Here is a 20,212-nt window from a genome sequence, read left to right as displayed (position 1 = left end):
TGTGAGCCCCACCCAGGCCAGCCGGGACGTCATGAGATCTGAGGCAATGGTGGAGGGAAATTTACAGAAGTTGTAATTATATGGGCTGGGGTTGTAGTTCAGTGGTAGATGGATTAGGATGCAGAAATAAGGCCCCTGACTTGAGCCTTGCACCGTAAAAACTGAGCCCCCTGTGGTTTACTGAAAGGGAATTCACAAGGGACAAGAAATGGGTTGTTTTCATCAAATCCCGGGCTGTAATTTGATTTGCTAAATAGGCAGTCTGCTCACACAGCTTGCTCGGAATTCTTTAGGAATTCCACTTGCCCTCAGGAATATTTACAGCTTGCTTTCTCCCCACCTCTCTCTCCCTCATCTTTTTTTTTTTTTTCTTTTTTTGAGACAGTGACTCACTATGTAGACCAGGCTGGCCCAGGAGCTCACAGAGATCCGCCTGCCTTTGCCTCCCGAGTGTTGGGATTAAAGGCGTGCGCCACCACACCCAACAATATTTACAGTTTTTAGTTTCCCAGGAGCAGGGCGTGGCAGCTCAAGCCGCCTCCAAATCACAGCAGTCTGCTGAGGCTGAGCAGTACAACTCCGGGGTTTCCAACTCAGCTGGGCTACGTAAGTGAGTTCCAGTCCAGCCTGGGAAACAGTAGAACCCTGCTTCCAAAAAAAAAAAAAAAAAAAAAAAGTTCAGAGGAAAAAGCCCAATGCTCTTGGCTTTGGCTTTAGCACTGAGCCACGGCCAGACTTTAGCATCACAAACTGTTGGGGGTGGGTGGGATCAGGAGGTTGGGGAACGGAAGAGGGCATCAAGGCAACAGGAAGTAGGAGGAGATTTCTAAAAGCCGACTGAGGCCAGAGGTCATTTGGAAGCTGGAAGAATTTTCTTTCGGCGGGTTCCTCTAATTTGAAGATGGAGCGTGCTGGAAGCAAGGAGGTGAGTGCAGTTTTTTTTTTTTTTTTTTTTTTCCGGGGGTCGGCTTTCCAAATAGGTGGGTCTCATGCCTCTCCTTTCTGAGCACACCCCAGCCTTTGTTTTGGGGAGAAAACAAGGAGCATTACAATTTGTTCCACGCAAGTGTGTGGCTCTGCAGCGTGCCCGCTCACACAGCCTTACACGAGGCCCCCCAGGGCCTGGCTGCTGTAGGTGGGTTAGGAGAGGGGCTTGTGTTTTGGCAGTGCTGTTTTGCTGGGAAAGAATTTAGAGGGCCATGGCTGGAGAGAAGTGGTCACAGGATAAAAGTAGGGAGGTAAGATGAAGCTGAGGCTTTGGGTAGCTGTCTGTCTTGGAAGGAACAAGAGGCACCAATTACCTCTTAGAGGGCCAGAGGCCTTAACCCACAGGTGCCTGCTGTAGGGATTCCAGGCTCCTTATCTTATCCAAGAGTCCTCAGGGTTGAGGAATTCCCGGAAGGCAGACCCAAATGACAAGCCTTGCAGGTTCCTAACTGCAGGAGCCAGACTCCTGAGTGCTCTCCAGATCTCCTTCCCAAGACCCTGCCGTTTCCAGCTTTCTTAGTGTAAGAAGTTTGTCAGGTCCAAAAGTGAATACTTTGGGGAAAGGATATGCAAACGTAAATCTTGAATGTCAGTGTGAAGCTCGTTTCGATTGAGATGTAAAAGCACTGAGGTGTAAAGTAACATACGAATTTTAATTTGTCTCCCATTCCAGCTCTTGGGGGGTGGGGCTTGGAAAGGACTTAGGTTTGAGAGCGAACTGACCAGGGGTTGCTTTTATTTTTTTACTTACTCATCTAGTTTTTCCAGGCAGGGTTTCTCTGTAACAGTTCCTCTCCTGGAACTCACTTTGGCCTCTAACAGAGATCAGCCTGCCTCTGCGTCCCAAGTGCTGGGATTAAAGGCGTGCGCCCCCCCAGTTTATTCATTTATAAAATAAATTTTTTATTTTACATCCCAGCCGCTGAGTCCCCTCCTTCCTCTCTTCCCAGCCCTTCCCCCACCCACTCTTCTGTTTCCACCCCCTAGTCCACTCCTCCTCCGTTTCTGTTTAGGGAAGGGCAGGTCTCCGGTGAGAGACCAAAACATGGCATATCAAATTGCAGTAAAACTAAGCAACTCCTCATGTATTAAGTAAGGCTGGGCAAGGCGACCCAATAGGAGGAGTAGGGTCCCAAACGCCTGTAAATGAGTCGGAGATAGCCCTTGTTCCCGCTGTCAGGAATCACCGAAGAGGACCAAGCTACACAACTGTATAACATATAGGCAGAGGGCCTAGATGAGTCCCTTGTGGGTTCCCTGGTTGTCAGTTCAGTCTCTGTGAGCCCAGGTTAATTGATTATGTGAGTTTTCTTTTGGTACCTTGACCTCTCTGGCTCCTACAATCCTCTCTCCCCCTCTTATGCAGGATTCCCTGAACTCCCAATGTTAGGCTGTGAGTCTGCATCTGCTCCATCAGTTGCTGGGTGAAGCCTCTCTGATGACAATGGGGCTAGGCACCAATCTATGTGTATAGCGGAATATCATTAGGCATCATTGCATTGACATTTTTTCCCCTCTAGTCATGTCTGGTTCTATTCTAGGTCTCTGGGTCATCCAGCCTGTGGGTCCTGGTGCTCCAGGCTGTGTCAGGGGTGGGCTCAGTCTCCTGGCATGGGTTTTAGGCTAGACCAGTCATTGGTTGGCCACTCCCTCAACCTCTAGGGGTCACCCTTGATCCCAGCACATCCCATAGGCAGGACAGACTAAGTCGAAGGTTATGTGGCTGGGTTGGTTTTCCACTCCCTCCGTTTGAAGTCTTGCCTGGTCACAGGAGATGGCCAATTCAGGCTACCTATCCGCTATTGCTAGGAGTCTTAGCTGGGGTCATCCTTGTAGATTCCATTTCCCCTTTCCAGGGAGATCCGGGTGCGCCCCTTCCATGAACCTTCTTTGTTACCTAGTCTCTCTGGGTCTGTGGATTGTAACATAGTTATCTTTTATTTGACAGCTAGTATCCACTTAAGAGTGAGTATTTACCATGTTTATCTTTCAGTCTGGGTTACCTCATTTTTTTTTTCTAGTTCCATCCATTTGTCTTCAATTTTCCTGGTATCCTTGTTTTTAATAGCTGAGTAATACTCCATTGTGTAAATGTGTCACATTTTCCTTATCTATTCATCAGTTGAGGGACATATAAGTTGTTTCCAGGTTCTGGCTATTACGAATATAGTTGAGCATGTGTCCTTGTGGTGTGATGGAGCATCCTTTGGGTATATGCCCAAGAGTGGTATAGCTGGGTCTTGTGGTAGATTGAATTGCCATCTTTCCTTCTGTAATTACATGTAATTTTATTTTATTTTTTCTTTTTGTGTGTGTTTGTTTGTTTTGTTTTGTTTTGTTTTTTGTTTGTTTGTTTGTTTGTTCTCGAGACAGGGAGGCAGGGTTTCTCTGTGCAGCTTTGGAGCCTGTCCTGGAACTTACTCTGTACACCAAGCTGGCCTTGAACTCAGACATCCTCCTGCCTCTGCCTCCCGAGTGCTGGGATTAAAGGCGTGCACCACCACCGCCATACTTTAATGAGCTTTTAACTTTGCATCCATCCTGCAGGTTGAAAAGACAGGAGTGTTTGTGAAGTTACATAAAGATTAAATGAAGATAAGGAGTGTGCCTTGTCCATTATCTACTTGTTAGTTTTTCTGTGTTTAGCTATGTTTTTTGTAGTCTCTTTGTTCCCTTAATTAAATCAGTGGATATTTATTATTATTGAGTGCCAGCAATGGAAGGGAAAGAGACCTACTCTTGTGGAGTTCAAAAGCAGATGGAGTTAACTCATAGGAAGCTGCAACTGGCAAGTAAAAATGAGGCAGTCTGTGGTTGATTTGGCTGGAAAGAGATTCCAGCCAAATAACGCCTGAACTGGGCCTGAGGGGGTGAGGTGTGGTAACTGAAGTAGAATTCAGATGGGTTTAGAACCACGGACTGAGGGAAAACAGGCTTTGGGGTGAGAGATAAAATGGAGTAAGAGGCAGACTCCTGACTCCAAAAGCAGACTAGTACTCTTGCTTTGTGGCTTCCTTCCTGTTCCTTTGGTTTGTATCTCACCTTGTACTCTGGGTTTCAGTGTGTCACCTAAACTTGGCCTGAGGCTCATTATGGCTTCTAACTGTTGGTAATCCTCCTGCATTTGCAGCCCAAGTGCTAAGACTGCAATTACTGCAGCATTTTTCTTTCCTTAAGATAGTCTCACAAGGGACTCTCAAGTCATGCACGCCTTTAATCCCGGCACTGGAGCAGAGGCAAGTGGATCTCTGTGAGTTCGAGGCCAGCCTGAAGAGAGTGAGTTCCATGTGACACAGAGAAACCCTTGAAGGGAAAATAAAAAGAATCTCTTGGTACTCAGGTTAAAATTGTTGCCAACAAGCCTGTTTTTCCTGCTGGCTACCTCTCATTGCCCCCAACCATTGCTTCCCTAGTTTATACGTCAGACTGCTTATTCATATGTTGCCCCGTGAGAATTCACACTGGCAGTCACATGCAGTGACCTCTTGGGGAACCTTAGATGTCAGTTAGTTTAGGGCAAGTAAGGGGATGTGCTGGCTCAGGACAGCGGATAACTGTCTGACTCCCCTGTCCACAGTGGAGCAGCACCGGAGAGTCAAGAGAAGTGGACTGCCAGATGTCCAGCCAGCCAAGCACGTCCTTTGCAAAGAGCCCGGCAAAGGGGAAAAAACAAAGAAACACAGTGAAAGATAATGGTAAGAGTCTGTAAATGCTTAGTCCTGCATCTTTCTGTCTAAGAAACTTAAGAAATCTTCCCTAAGTATAAAAAAAGGTTGAAAAATGTCTGCACTTGCCTAGCTTTGTACTTCCTCTGGGGTCTAACTGAGTTCTGTTTTCCAAAGAAAGGAAGATGCTTCTCATCTCTTGCCAAAGCTAATCCTTCCCATCATATGACTCCCATCACATACTTGGCTCTGATAGTCATTTTACTTGGAGGGGCTGGGGGGGGGGGGGCGGGGGGAGCTAATAGGCAAGGATTGAGGGCCCATTGCACATGTTATCCTAAAACAGTGAGGATAGACCTAATCTTTAAGTGGTGGGGTGGAGGGGTTGGTAGTGATCTGCGCAAACTCTAATGGGGCTTACCGTCAGTACAGTCTGTCTGTCCCGTGAGATGTGGTCTAGGAATCTCACACAATTGTAACTGTGTAAACCTAGAGGCTGGGGTGGGCCTTCTGTGGTAAAAGGACTGGACAGCACTGAGTATTGATGACCTTACATCTAGTTAGTCAGTTCCCTGGGATAGAATGGTCACCAACTAACTGCATTCCTCTTTGGAGGGTCCTCAGAGGAGCAAGCCTAGACACGTTTGCTTAGGCTTAACAAAGATTTGAGATTTGAAAGTCTAGGCTTTGATGTGTGTCCCCTGTAGTCTGTATGATCTTTGGTGGATCATTTAAGCATGCACCTCTTGTGACATTATGGGACTGCTATATACGTAAAGAACCAAAAGTGGTTGTGTGTGCTTCGTTCAAATCCTATAGAGCTGTGCAAAAATGGTTGCTATTCCCTTTGTCCCTCAGATTGTAAACCAAAGGAGGAAGCAGGAGATGCTGAGACTCCAAGACCCGCTCGAAGGAAGGTACCAATTCCTCCTCTACCGGCCCATCTGCCCCCAGTGAACCTGATTCACCGAGATGTTTTGCGGGCATGGTGCCAGGAAGTGAAGTTGAGCAGCAAAGGCCAGGTGGGGCCCCAGTGGGGGCCTCTTGCTGAGTGGGAGCGTGGAACCAAGCTTTTCACTAACAACTCTTTTCTTTGTTGTTGTTTTTGTCTTAGAAATTAGATGCTTATAAACGACTCCTTGCAAGGGCTTTCCCAGATCAAATGGTAACTATTTACTTCTTGAGACTACTATTTAGTGTTTAGCCCAGGCTAGCCTCACAGTCCTCGTGTGGAACAAAGTGACTTCAAACTCAAGGTCTGCCTACCTCCCATTGGTCAGCTTTTTAGATACGCACCGCCCTCCATGCCCAACATGAAGAGTGGCAAAGAGAAAACTTTGGTTCTTCCAATAAACGTCTTTCCTCATCAGGGAATAAGTTGAGGAATTGTCTTGGCCCCCTTTTACCCCTCTACCCCCAATTTGAAGAGAGAACGTGAAGCAATAAAACTAAGTAAGGTCCTTTTCATTTTTGGTGCTGGAAAATGAATCTAGGGTTTTAATGCATGTTCCACCACTGATCTTCACCCCAATCCCTACCTCACCCCCCCCTTTTTTTTTTTTTTTTTTTTTTGATGAGTCTATATGTAGCCCAGGCTAACCTAAACCTCAAGCACTTCCTTTCTCGGGCTCATAATTACACATGTGTGCCACCATAGTTTGATCACTCCCTTATTTCTGTTCATTTTTGATGTAGAGTTTCACTGTGTAGTCCTTGCTGGCCTGAAACTTGCAGTAGCAATCCTCCTGCCTCTGCATCCCAAGTGCCCGGCTAGCATTTTGATTTTGAGACTAGGATTCATTGTGCTGCCTAGGCTAGTCTCAAATTACTGGAGTGAAGTGATGCCTTCACCTCCTGAGTAGCTGGGACCTCAGGCATCCATCCACCCTGGCCTCAACTGAAGAACACTTAGCCTCTTTAGCGAACCTAGTGTGTTCTTACTAACTCTTGTCGCTGCATTGTCTGGGTCTCCTTTAGTTCTGTGCCTTGAACCCAGGGCCTTGGACATGCTAGGCATGTGTTCTGCTACTGAGCAGTTTTTCCAGCTTTGCTTGATCTGTTCACCTAATCCCTTCTGTCTAACTGAATCGGTACTGTCGCTAACACCTCCCTCACGCAAAGCCACATTTCCGGTCACCTTTTAATCTTGATATCAGTTCGTGCTTTCTCCGTTGTTTTAAGACAGTCTTTTGTTATTTGCTAATGGATTCCCTAGCCTAGCTGGCTAGGTAGTCTCCTGTTCCACCTCCCATTCTGCTATAGGAGCATTGGAATAGAATTACAGATGTCCGCCACTCCCTGTGCCTTTTTCTACGTGGATTATTTCTACGTGGATTATAGAGATTCGAATTCAGGTCTTTCCCCCTGTGTTTTTACTCACTGAGTTGTCTTAGTGGCTATTAATACTTCCCATTTATTATCTATAACATCCTAGCCCGATTTAAAGAACGTTCCTGACACACCCAAAGAGGCCAGAGTGAAGACATTTCGAAAGAAAATGAAGACAGAGGAGGGCGAGGTGCCTTGTCCTCAGATGGCAGTTCCCCTTGAAGTGGTCCCTGTCCCTGTACCCGAGGGGCAGGTACCTGCCCTTGCTGAGCCTCCCGTCCTCTATGAAGAAGTCAGCACCACTGTTGTGACCACAACTGCCTCGGAGGCCGTGTTGGCATCGTGGGCCAGAATTGCAGCCAATGCTAAGAAAAATGAGGCAGTGCCATCCACGGCAACATCAGAGACCTATGGTAAGCCAAATATTAGAACCAGACACAGCCACCAGTGATTCCTGGACCCCGCCCATCTGGGGTGGGGCCTGTGAGCTAGTATTCATTTGGCTTATTGAGATGAGGGTCTTTTTTGTTTTGTTTTTCAAGACGGATTCTCTGTTATACAGCTGGCTGTCCTGGAACTCACTTTGTGGACCAGGCTGGCCTTGAACTCACAGAGATCCACCTGCCTCTGCCTCCTGAGTGCTGGGATCAAAGGTGTGCGCCAACACCACCCAGCTTGAGATAAGAATCTTAAAGGTATAACCCAGGGTGACCTCTGTTTGCCCTTAGCTTATGCTGAGATTACTGGTATTCACCACCACCCCTGTCTCCAGCTGAGGGTCTACATTTCTAAAAGCTACCCAAGCAGTAATGAGGATGCTGATCCAGGGAATCAGACTTTGAGAATTACTTCAAATTACTCACGCACCAAGCAAGAAGCGATGTGCTTCGGTGCCATGTTTTCCCCTTGCATTAAAGAACTCTCTGGGATTGGGGTTTGGATCTCTTTGTTAAGTAGGCGATGCTAACAGTCTCCAGTTTCTCGTTGTAAAATAGACGTAAGTCAGAAAAGGCATCTCTTCCTTAGGGTTTCTGTTGCTGTGATGAAGAACCATGACCAAAGAGCAAGTTGGGGAGGAAGGGGTATATTAGGCTTACATTTCAGCTTTGCTGTTTAATCACTGAAGAAAGTCAGGACAGGAACTCAAACAGGGCAGGAGGCAGGAATTGATGCAGAGGTAGGTCATGGAGGGGTACTGCTTACTGGCTTGCTTCCCAAGGCTTGCTCAACCCACCTTTTTTTTTTTTTTTAATTTATTAATTTTTATTTTATGTGCATTGGTATTTGCCTCAATACATGTCTGTATGAGGGTGTGGGAACTCCTGGAACTGGAGTTACAGACAGTTTTGAGCTGCCATGTGGGTGCTGGGATTTGAACCTAGGTCCTCTGGAAGAGCAGCCGGTGCTCTTAACCACTAAGCCATCTCTCCAGCCCTCGGCCCATCTTCTTATAGAACCCAGGACCAGCAGCCTAGGGATGGCAACCATCCACCATGGGCTGGGCCCTCCCAGGTTGATCACTAAATGAGAAAATACCTTACAGATGGAGCTCAAGGAGGCATTTCCTCAACTGAGGCTCCTTCCTCTGATGACTCTAGCTTGACACACAAAACCAGGCAGTACAAGACACCATAAGCCTGTTTATTATCCCAGCACCTGAGTAGGAGGATCAGGAGTTTGAGGTCAACCTGGGTTACATGAGACTTTCAAAATAACAATAGAGAGCTTACGTTGTAAGAATAACACAAAATGCAATAAAGGAAAATCATGCTTAGCGTGATACAGTGGGTGTCAAGGTCTTAGTTGAGGGCTGGAAAGATGGCTCCGAGGTTGAGAACACTTGCTCTTGTAGAGGACTCTGCCTCAGCACTTGGGAGACAGAACCAGGTAGATCTCTTACCCTCTAGGCTTGCCAGGGTTACATAGTGAGACCCTATTTCAAAACAAAAGGTTGATGCCCCAGACCTATGTCATGAAAAGCCTTTAATTGTCTGGGAGTTTTGTTTGGTGCATGTGTGGTGTGCTGGGATCAGACTCTTGCAGGCTAAGCAAGTACTGTACCATTGAGCTCCATCCATGAAGCCTGAAGGTCTCTTGCATAGTTTTGTAGCACAGAGCAAGATGGATCGAGATAAAGGTTGGATCCCCAGGCTTATCTCAGGGCTGGCATTCCATAGAGGCATTAGTTAAGTCTTAAGCTGAAAGCCTGTAGTCAGTCTGGTGCCTGAGTGTGTGACTCGTGTTAAATCTCTTTACCTCCACAGGGGAAATGTGGTGTGTGGTTCACGGGCGAAGCCTTCCTGCAAACTCAAGCGGTTGGGTTCAGCTGCAGTTCCATGCTGGACAGGCCTGGGTCCCTGAGAAGAAAGGGAAAGTGATTGCCCTCTTCCTGCTTCCGGCCTGCAACTTTCCACCCCCACACCTGGAGGACAACATGCTGTGCCCCAAGTGTGTTCACAGGTAAGCGCTGGGCTCGCACACTGACAGTGGGAGCTTGGAGTTACCTCAGGAAAAGATACGTTAATTTTAGTTAGCTGTGTTTTGAATATTACTTACTTTGCTCACGTAAGTAAACCTCCACAGCTCTGGGTTTACGGGTCTTACACTTGCTATGTGGATCAGGCTGATCTCCACCTTGGAGTAGTCTGCTTGCCTCTGCTTCCCACGTGTTGGGATTATAAGTGTATATATACCATTAAGCCTAGTTGATAGCTTTTTGGTTGTGTTTTAGGACAAGGTCTTCTTGTGTAGCTAGGCCAGGCTGGGCTCAGAGTCCTCAGAGTCCTCCCAGGCTGGGCCAGGAGATGACTCAGTTCATAAAGGTGTCCACAGCCAAGGCTTATGGCCTGAATTCTACTCCCAGGACCTATAAGGAGGAAAGATTGAACCAGTTTACCAAAGTTGCCAAATGATGACCACATGTGCATCATGGCATCTTCATATACACACACAGGAGAGATAGATGTAATTAAAAAAAAAATTTTTTTTCCGTCTCTCTGTCTCATTAGAGTTGAATAGCATTGAGTAAGTTTTATATAAGATGTTGAAGGAAGCTGGGGGGGGGGTGGCGGCGCACCCCTTTAATCCCAGCACTCCGGAGGCAGAGGCAGGCGGGTCCCTGTGAGTTCAAGGCCAGCCTGGGCTACAGAGTGAGTTCCAGGAAAGGCGCAAAGATACATAGAGAAACCCTGTCTCCAAAAACAAAACAACAACAAAAAACAAAGATGTTGAAGGAAATTGGTCCTTTGGGAAGATTTCAGTCAACTGTGAGCTGGGTGTGGTGGTGTGCACACTGTCTTTCAGGAGGACTGTCCACAAATTCAAGGCCACCCTGATCTACATAGTCTTTGTCTCAAATCAACATGCTTGCTTAGTCTCAAGGAGATTTTTTTTTTTAAGGTGAATAGAACTGAGGGGATTGTTTTGTTGTTTTCCTGGCTTTTGTTAAGTCAGGGTCAAATTTTGAGGACCGAGCATATCAGGGACCTCTCTCAGCCAGGGCCTGCATGGGGATAAAGTCATGATCAATTAGCTGATCTTCCATCTTCGGCTTGGTCAAAGGCCTTATTCATGATCTTTAAATTCTCTTGTTCTGTGGAGCTTGGACTTGAACCCACATATTTACTATAGAACTACATCCCTAGTGCAATTTGAAATTTTTATTTTGAGACTGGATCTTACCGTGTAGCCCTGGCTGGCCTGGAAGTCACGGTAATGTGTTTGCAGGTTAAATGTGCACCACTCCTGATCTTTAAGTTCTTTGGCTGCTTTTTTGTTTACTTTTGAGACAGGATTTCCTGGAAGCCAGGCTCACCTGGAACTTAGAGCTGAAACCACCTTAAAGTTCTGATTCTCCTGTCTCAACTTTCTTTTTCTTTTTTTTTTTTTAAGAATTATTTATATTTTATGTATGAGTGTTCTGCACACCAGAAGAGGGCATCATATCCTCTTAGAGATGGTTGTGAGCCACCATGTGGTTGCTGGGAATTGAACTCAGGACCTCTGGAAGAACAGCCGGTGCTCTTAATCACTGAGCCATCTCTCCAGCCCCCTGTCTCAACTTTCTGAACATGGGATTGGGATTATGGGTGTGCCCCCAGGTTTGGCTTATTCGGGGCTGGGGATCAAACTCAGGGTTTCATGTGTGATATGTCCATTCCCAATCTATCTTGTCTTTTTGTTTTTTGTTTGTTTGTTTGTTTATTTGTTTTTCAAGACAGGGTTTCTCTGTATAGCTTTGGAGCCTGTCCTGGAACTTGCTCTGTAGACCAGGCTGGCCTCAAACTCAGAGAGATCCACCTGCCTCTGCCTCCCAAGTGCTGGGGTTAAAAGCACGCAACACCACCACCACCCGGCCTATCTCGTCTGTTTTAAAGGTTGAAATTTGGTGATTCTTCCTGGTTCTGGTTTATTATCTGTATATGACATACCTGTAATCCCAGTACTTGTGTAAGTGTAAGCAGGGATGATGGGGAATTCGGGACCAACCTGATCTACATGAGACCCTGTCAGTGCTATGGGAGGGTGGGTTGAGGTGGGGAAGGAGGAAATGAGTGAATGAATGAATGAATGAATCCATGGATAAATTTGTTTTCTAGGAACAGGATCTTAAATAAGAGCCTCCATGGATAAAGGGAAGATCTCTTAGGTTTGGGCTAGCTGCTGTCATAGCCCACTCTGGTGGAGTGGTCTACGGAACTGCAGCCAAGACAGAGACTGATGGAAACCCGAATCTATGCCCTGGAAGATGCCCATATCACCCAGAAACTGTGGGACATTGTTCACTAATTGTTGCTGTAGTTCGAGCAGCTTGAGAAAAGAACCAGTGAAGCCACCAAGACGCAATGGTTCCACCTCTGTTCATTGTGATGACTAGGTTTAAGTGGCTATACCTCCTCCTATTGTGTGAAGATGAGAAAGTATCCTACGGGTTTTGCTGCAATGAGGTCCTGGGGCAGGAATATGACATCTCCAGATATAGTACTCAGATATAGTACTGCTTGTCCTGTCTCCAGCACAACAGGGTCTTGGCCAGTTCTGTGGTCCATTGTAGAGACTTAGCTTATGCCGGTAGCCTCCACATGCCCTCTTTCCTGGGTTGTGGTATGTTAGTGTGTAGTCCTTAAGTGTGTTTTCTACTGTTGCAAAATATTACACCAAATCTGGTTTGTGGTTTTTTGATTTTGTTTCTTTTCTGTTTGATTGGTTAACTTTCTCCCTGAATCCCTTCTTCCCCTCTCTGGACATCATGTTTGAAAGGACTTTGGAACAATGCTTGGAGCAGAGGGAGGCAGGGTGGTGTGAAAGGGAATGAACACCACCACTACTTTGTGGACCCTTCTGCCAGGCATGCATGATCATTCCATAAAGGTGTTGAATGACCAAGGAACTCGCTTGCTTGGCTGCCCTGCGGGATTAGGTACAGGTTAGGGAAGTAGCATTCTGTGAGATCATTTGGTTCTATCCAGGTGTCATCTACTGATGGAACCCCGTTTGTAGTTGATGATGTGATACACTCAATGCCAGCCCCCATTTCTGCTCCCATTTTTCTGAGGTAGGCATGGAGCTAGAGGTCAGTACTCCATGTGCCTCAGATGAAGCCCCCGACAGGAGGGTGGCTGCTGTGCTGATGATGCTCATGGGAAGTCAAGATGAGATTTGCCCTTCACTTTTGCATCTAGATGTTAGAATCCATCCACAAAGACAGGTCCCTGTCCACAAGTGTGTGTGGCATGCCTGTCTGTAAATTAAAGTAGGAAGCCTGGCACATACAGTTCTCTGCTTTTTTTTTTCCCCCCTCAGCTTTGAAAGAGCATGGGAAGTTCTAAGAGTAGGTGCCAAAGTCAGGATGGTGGAGAAAAATGAGTCTCCATGAAGAAAGCCTGTGCCCTCTCTGACGTTAAGAGGAATGTGTCCAAGTATCCCTAGTCACGAGTGGTGGGAAATGGGAAACAAGGTGTGGTGATTTTTTTAAACTAACAGTTTAGTAAAATACTCAACATTATGCCAAGAAAATATCTGTATTTTGTCAGATGGAGCTTTTCCATCAAAACTACAGTGTGAACTAAGATTACTGGAGAGGGTCTGACATCCTTGCAGAAGGAGGGTCGTGTGTGTCCAAAGCCTGCCTTGGCTCCATGGAGAATACAAGACCAACCTAGTCAATACAGTGAGACTGTCTCAGTGAAAAGGGCTGAAGTATAGCCGGGCAGTGGTGGCGCACACCTTTAATCCCAGCACTCAGGAGGCAGAGCCAAGTGGATCTCTGTGAGTTCGAGGCCAGCCTGGGCTACCAAGTGAGTTCCAGGAAAGGCACAGAGCTGCACAGAGAAACCCTGTCTCAAAATACCCCCCCCAAAAAAAGAAAAGAAAAAAGAAAAAAAGAAAAGGGCTGAAGTAACTCATGCAAGAGCACTTAACATACAAGAGACCCCAGATTCAATCCTTGGTACCACTAACCACCTAACAGTGTCCCCCGGGCCCCAAGTCCCTTCAAGCATAGTGCTACATTAGTAGGAATGATTTAAAGAAGTCACTGAAGTGATACAATGGGACGTGCACAGTTATTACTGATAATTGCTTTGCCAAGAAAGACTTAATGTGAATCCAATCATGATGAAGCAATCAGTCCTGATTATATCTCCAGTCAGAGTAATTACTGGGTGAGCCTAGCAGGCGCCCTGTTTTTCTGTTTCTGACATTCTTAAATAAAACCGAATTTCTGAAGTAAGTTAATAATTTAACACCATTCAAATATCATGTTTACCCCCTCTTGTATAAAATCTCTCTACCATACCACCATTATTATTGAGTCTTATTTGGGGTGCCAGGTTCATGGGAAACCCCGACATCCCTATGTAAAACTCACAAAGCTGCAAAGCATTTGCCTGTGCGTTACATACCCATTTAATTTATGTGTGTGTGTGCAGGGGGCAGCGGGGTGCCCACAGAAGCATCAGATCCTCTGGGGTTACGCAGGTAGCTACGAACCACCCAACATAGAGGCTGAAAACAAACTTGGGTTCTCTGGAAAAGCAGCAAGCGCACTAACCATTGAACTATCTCCAGCTCACATACTCATTTTTCCTTTGTTTTGAGGTGGTCTCAGTGTTAGCCTAGGCTAGTCTTGAACTTGACTTTTTTTTTTTTAGCTCAGGCCATCTACCAACGCAACGGCAGCCTCTCTCTGCCTTGACTTCCACGGCGCTGGGATTATAGCAGGGAGCTGTCATAATCCAGCTCGCAAGTTGTTTAATAACACATTTTTTTTTTTCCAGTTAGGATACTGGGGAAAAGGGCTCAGGATGTATTGCATTGGTGAAGTTCTGTCTAGTGAGCATGAAGCCCTGTGTTAGGTCAACACTCAATAAGTGAACTATATAGTGTCCCTCACCTGTACTCCCAGGAGGCAAAGGCAGGAGTATGAGAAGTTCAAAGTCATCCTCAGCATGATTATATAGAATGTCTACAAGACAGAAAATATTTTAAAATATTATTGAGCTAGTGAGGTGCTTTATCAGGTAAAGGCACCTGTCACCAAGGCTTAACTACCTCAGTTCGTTACCCAAGACCCACGTAGTCGAAGCAAAGAACCAATCTGTGAGTTGTTCAGTGGCTAGATGTGGTTATGAATGCATTTAATCACAGTACCTGGGAGGCAGAAGCAGGAGGATTTCTGAATTCTGGGCCAGCCTGGTCTATAAAATCAAGTTCCAGGACAGCAAGGACTACTTATAGAGAACCCATCTACAAAAAAAAAAACCACAGCAAGCCAATAAACAGATGCCCTCCATGACCTCTGCACCAGTTCCTGCCGCTGGGATCTGTAGCCCAGGCTGGCCTCGAACTCACAGAGATCCGCCTGGCTCTGCCTCCCGAGTGCTGGGATTAAAGGTGTGCACCACCACCGCCTGCTTGTTTTTTATTTTTCAAGACAGGGTTTCTCTGTAGCAGCTCTGGTCTCTTTGTAGACCAGGCTGGCCTTGAACTCACTGAGATCCACTGCCTCTACCTCCTGAGTGCTGGGATTAAAGGCGTGCCACCATACTCAGTCAAAAAAAAAAATTATTTTTTTAAGTGACCTCCACATATACACTACAGCACATGAGAAATTTTAAAAATTAGAGTACTGATATTAGCAATTGGCTAACGGGGAGCACAGGTTACTTAACAGGTGTATCAACTAATCAACTAATACACTGGACGTTTTTTGTCAGGGGTGATAGAGACAGGGTCTCTGTGTAGTCCTGGCTGATCTTGAACTTAGAGATCCACCTACCTCGCTCGGCCTTCCAAGTGCTGGCATTAAAGACCGTGCCACCGTACCTGTGAGAATTTAACTTGGGGGGGAAAATACTCAATTGAATATATGAAAAGATCCCCTGGAAATGAAGGCAGACCACAACTGTATGAGCCTCCTGGAGGTCATTTCACTCCGAGGAGAAGCTAGAGTTCTTTTTTTGTTTGTTTGTTTTTGTTTTTTGAGACAGAATTTCTCTGTGTAGCTTTGCGCCTTTCCTGGATCTCGCTCTGTAGACCAGGCTGGCCTCAAATTCACAAAGATCTGCCTGGCTCTGCCTGCCAAGTGAGTGCTGGGATTAAAGGCGTCCGCCACCACCGCCCGGCTAAAGCTAGAGTTCTTAAACTGACCCTCAAGCCTTTCCTCTCCATTTTCTGCCGCCCTTATCTTAGAAATCCCCTCCAGCAACCCCCACCTCCCATTTCTCCCTCAGCCCCAATCCTCCCTATGATAGAGCCTTATCTTTTGCCTGGAATGCCTTCTTCCAGATTTCAGCTTGATCAACTTCCCTCAAAGTCCTGGCCGTGGAGCTGGCTAGTGGGAAAAGTGTTTTATCAGGCAAGCTTGATGATTTTGACTGGAGTTCCCGGAGATGCCTGGAACCCGTGTGCAGCCGACACCTCACGCTTTTGTTTTCAAGCTTGCAGGGGCACCTCCTGCCCTCTCTACACTGCCTCGGGTTCCCATTTGACTTCTTCCTCTAGTAATGCAAAGACGAAAGGATTTTATAATGAGTTCCCAAATCGCAGTCTTGTTTGTTTGAGATGATGTCTGTCATCAGGGAGAATGACATCTCCATGTGATGTTTCACCTGAAGCTTTTCCTTTTCCACCACCCCCCAACCCCCGTGGTGCTAAGGATGGAATCCACAGCCTTGTGTGTGCAAGGCAAGCACTTCACTCCTTGAGTCTCTCTCGTCCTATCGTATACGGTCTCCTAGAGCAGAGGTCTAACCCATAATTAATGCTCAGTCGATGTTAGCTCATTCCCCAGCACTGAAAATAACCACCAATGCTCGCCCGTCCCTTAAAACCAACAAAACACCAAAGGATGAGAATTGTAAAATTACTTAACAAATCGGTATTAAAATCAACTCAGGGACTGGAGCGACGGCTCTGTGGTTTGGAGCCAGAGCCTAGAGTGCCGGCGTTCCTCCATCTGCCTGAGCCTGCCCCACAGGCAAGGATAGGCAAAGATAAGAAGAGTGGAAAAGGAGCCAACTGCACAACTTCAAACTGTCTCCACCTCCAAATACAGGGATACTAGGAGTAGGTCACGATGACCATTTCTCGTGCTGTGGCTTGAACCCACCGTGCCATACACTTTACATGAACACTACCCACACGGGGGTATCACTGGCTAGGAAATTTGTGGGTTTTGTTGTGTGTTCTTCTCTCTCTTTTTCTTGAGACAGGGTTTCCCTGTGTAGCCCTGCTGTCCTGAAACTCCCTCTGTAGATCAGGCTGGCCTCGAACGCACAGAGATCCACCTGCCTCTGCCTCCCAGTTTGTTTCATTTTGCTTTTATGTTTATTTACTTTTAGGACTGAGTTCTTACCTCATGCCTACAGCAGATGGTGCCATCTTCTGTATTAGCTGGAACTGGAGTTACAGATGGTTATGAGCTGTTGTGAGGTTGCTGAGAGTGGGATGCAGGTTATAAGCAAGAATGGTCAAAGCTCTTAACCATGCAATAATCTCTCCACCCCTCGAACTAATTTTTTTTTAAAGCATCCAGCAATTGTCTCTTTACTACGTCCCCCATTGAGCTGAACACATTAGAGTTCAAAGTCAGCCTTTGGCTTTAGTGTTTCTTTCACATTTGAGTAAGAAAGTGAAGTCTGAAGAAGAGGAACATCCAAAGTCAGAGAGAAAAACACAAAACTTGATTTAAACCCACCCCTACAGTCTGTGAAGAGTCCTATGCTTTTAGAATCTTTTTTTTTTTTTTTCGGTTTTTCGAGGACAGGGTTTCTCTGTGTAGCTTTGCGCCTTTCCTGGAACTCACTTGGTAGTCCAGGCTGGCCTCAAAACTCACAGAGATCTGCCTGGCTCTGCCTCCCAAGTGCTGGGATTAAAGGTGTGCGCCACCACTGCCCAGCTAGAATCTATTTTAAGGTCCTTCCTACAGAGGGATTATTTGGTGGCAAATTTGGAGTTATAGTTTGTCATTCATACTGAATCTTTTTTTATCCTCCTGAGACAGGGTTTCTCTATATCTTTGGCTGTCCTGGAACTCACTCTGTATACCCAGCCAGACTGAATCTTTTAAGCCCTCAAATTGGTTGACCCTGGTGTTCCTGTGAGTGATGTCTCTAGAGAAGGAGAAAGGTCCCTGTTTTTTCTTTCTCCATTCTGAGGTTCCCATTCAGACACTGACATTCTGTCCTGGCAAGAAAGAAAGAGGACTGGAGAGATAGCTCAGAGGTTAAGAGCACTGGCTGCTCTTCCAGAGGTTCTGAGTTCAATTCCAACAACCACATGGTGGCTCACAATTATCTGTAATGAGGCACCCCCTTTTGGCATGTCTTTTGGCATGTAGGCAGAACACTGTTTACATAATACATAATAGATAAATAAATTTAAAAAAGAAAGAAAGAGTTCATTTTGGTACACAGTTCAAGAATATAGACTATCATGTGAAGATGTCATGTGACAGGAATTGGCAGCATGCCCAGCTAGAGCTGGTCACTTTGCAGTCATGGTTGGGCAGCAGAGGGGGATGAAGTCTCATAAATTAGTGCCTATCAAGAATTGTGTTTGGTGGCCCATACCTATAATCCTAGCACTTGGATATGGGTGCAGGAGTATTAGAAATTCAGCTGCCTGGCCAATGAACGGAACTAGAAAATATCATCCTGAGTGAGGTAACCCAGAAGGACAAACATGGTATGTACTTACTCACAAGTGGATACTAGATATAAAGCAAAGGACATTCAGACTGCAACCCACAGATCCAGGGAGGCTACCTAGCAGGGAGGACCCTAGGATGACTGTGACTTATAATAAGTTTTGGTTTTGCCCAATCACTGGGCATGCTTTAATGAAACATTTCACTATTAGGATAAGAATTTGTACTGTATCAAGCTGATGAAAGGATATGCTGGCTGTACTTTCAGGAGGGGAGGCTAAAATCTTTTTAGATTATGGATTAGCTTATAGAAAAATGTCTGCCGTAAATCAAACAGTGAAGGGAAAGATGAATAGGAATCTCACTTATACAACTTAAGTAAAATATAGCTCTGAACAGATGAAGATAGGTTTCTTCTGTATCCCAGAATCTAATCAATATTTATATATATAATTCAGCTATTATTTGGCTTAAAAGGGCTTATTGGGAAATGTCACGGTTTTTACTATTTTCTACAGAGAAAATACTTTCCAGTTTCTTTCTTTCTTTTTTTTTTTTTTTTTTGTTTTTCGAGACAGGGTTTCTCTGTGTAGCTTTGCGCCTTTCCTGGAACTCACTTGGTAGCCCAGGCTGGCCTCGAACTCACAGAGATCTGCCTGGCTCTGCCTCCCGAGTGCTGGGATTAAAGGCGTGCGCCACCACCGCCCGGCTTACTTTCCAGTTTCAAATAACTCTGGACTTTGGAATTATAACCTGTTTAAAAAAATTTAAGTGGAAAATGCTGAAGGACCACTGAACTTGATGTTGTACTTACATATCTATATCAGTATAAAATAATTATTAAAAAAAAGAATTTCAGCTGCTCAAAGAATTTGAGTCTAGCCTGGGCTATATGAAGCCTTGTATGGAAAACAAACATCAAGGTCTGGAGAGTTGGCTCATGGGTTGAGAGCACTTCTGATGTTACAGGAGACCTGGGTTTGGCTCACAGCACCTGTATAGAGGCTCATGACCATCCATAACTCCAGTTCTGGGGATGGACGTCATCTTCTGACCTCCATGGCACCAGGTACACATTCCGTGCACATAGATACCAGCAGGCAAAACATCGGACATACAAAACAATGTAATTCAAAATTTAAAAACAGAAAAGAAAACAGTTTTGAGATTTTATTTCTTTTTACTCTTTGTGTATAAAGGTATTACTTGCATGTCTGTATACCATGTATGTGCAGTGCCCTCGATGGACAGAAGTTGACTTGGATACTGATAAATGGTGGGGGTGGAGGTAAGATTGATGGTAATTGTTGTTGGGGTTTTTTTTACTCTTTTTTGTGGGGGCCTGCCACCCAGCTACCAAATAAATCACACAAAGAGGCTTATACTTAATTATGAATGCCTGGCCTTAGCTTGGCTTAGTTTCTAGCCAGCTTTTCCTAACTTAACTTATCCCAGCTGCCTTTTGCCTCTGGTCTTTTCCCATTCTCTTACTTCTGTAATTCTTATTCTTACTCCATGGCTTGCTGTTTGTGTAGCTGGATGGCTGGCCCCTGGAGTTTTCCTTCTTCTCTGGCTACTTCATTTGAGATCTCCAAACCCTCTTGCCAGAATTCTCCTGTTTATTCTCTCTGCCTGCCAGCCCCACCTATCCTTTTTCCTGCCTTGCTATTGGCCAGTTCTTTATTAAACCATCAGGTGTTTTACACAGGCACAGTAACACAGCTTCACAGAGTTAAACAAACACAACATAAACAAAAATAGCACACCTTAAAATAATATCCTAATACAAGTAATCATTAGCGGACTAGATAGTAGAGACAAAATAATTCAGAAAGTAAAGGGAAAAAAAGGTAATTTTCTGTTGGGCCTCATGGCGCAGGCCTATTATTTCAGCCACTCACAAAGGTTGGGAAGAATCACAGGTTAAGACTTGCCTGGTTGTTTCATTCAAGGTCAGCTTAGGGGACTTAGTGATGTTCTGACTTACCCCACACTTCAAGCAAGCAAGCATGCTTGACCTTGAACACACACACACACACACACACACACACACATACACACATACACACACACACACATACAC

At 45.6% G+C, this 20,212-nt stretch overlaps 1 protein-coding gene across 1 annotated transcript; it reads left to right on the top strand.

Annotated features, from left to right (window-relative positions):
- The first annotated feature begins 901 nt into the window (after positions 1–901).
- Dppa4 (developmental pluripotency associated 4) lies at positions 902–12,024 on the top strand. Its single transcript, XM_059277739.1, has 7 exons — positions 902–925; positions 4,565–4,682; positions 5,511–5,674; positions 5,767–5,817; positions 7,087–7,393; positions 9,245–9,440; positions 11,579–12,024. Exons 1-7 carry the CDS (start codon positions 902–904, stop codon positions 11,610–11,612), a joined length of 894 nt encoding a protein of 297 aa, XP_059133722.1. The 3' UTR covers positions 11,613–12,024.
- Positions 12,025–20,212: the final 8,188 nt, after the last annotated feature.

Source organism: Peromyscus eremicus, chromosome 12 (assembly GCF_949786415.1).
Source record: "Peromyscus eremicus chromosome 12, PerEre_H2_v1, whole genome shotgun sequence".
Classification (NCBI taxonomy): Eukaryota; Metazoa; Chordata; class Mammalia; order Rodentia; family Cricetidae; genus Peromyscus; species Peromyscus eremicus.
This window is presented reverse-complemented; position numbering and strand designations above follow the sequence as displayed.

Excerpts from the sequence above, each read along its gene's own strand:
- Dppa4 (XM_059277739.1), top strand. The coding sequence starts at position 902 with ATGGAGCGTGCTGGAAGCAAGGAG. Across the intron at positions 926-4,564 it reads AGCGTGCTGGAAGCAAGGAG|TGGAGCAGCACCGGAGAGTC; the intron begins GTGAGTGCAGTT and ends CCCTGTCCACAG. Across the intron at positions 5,675-5,766 it reads AGTTGAGCAGCAAAGGCCAG|AAATTAGATGCTTATAAACG; the intron begins GTGGGGCCCCAG and ends TTTTTGTCTTAG.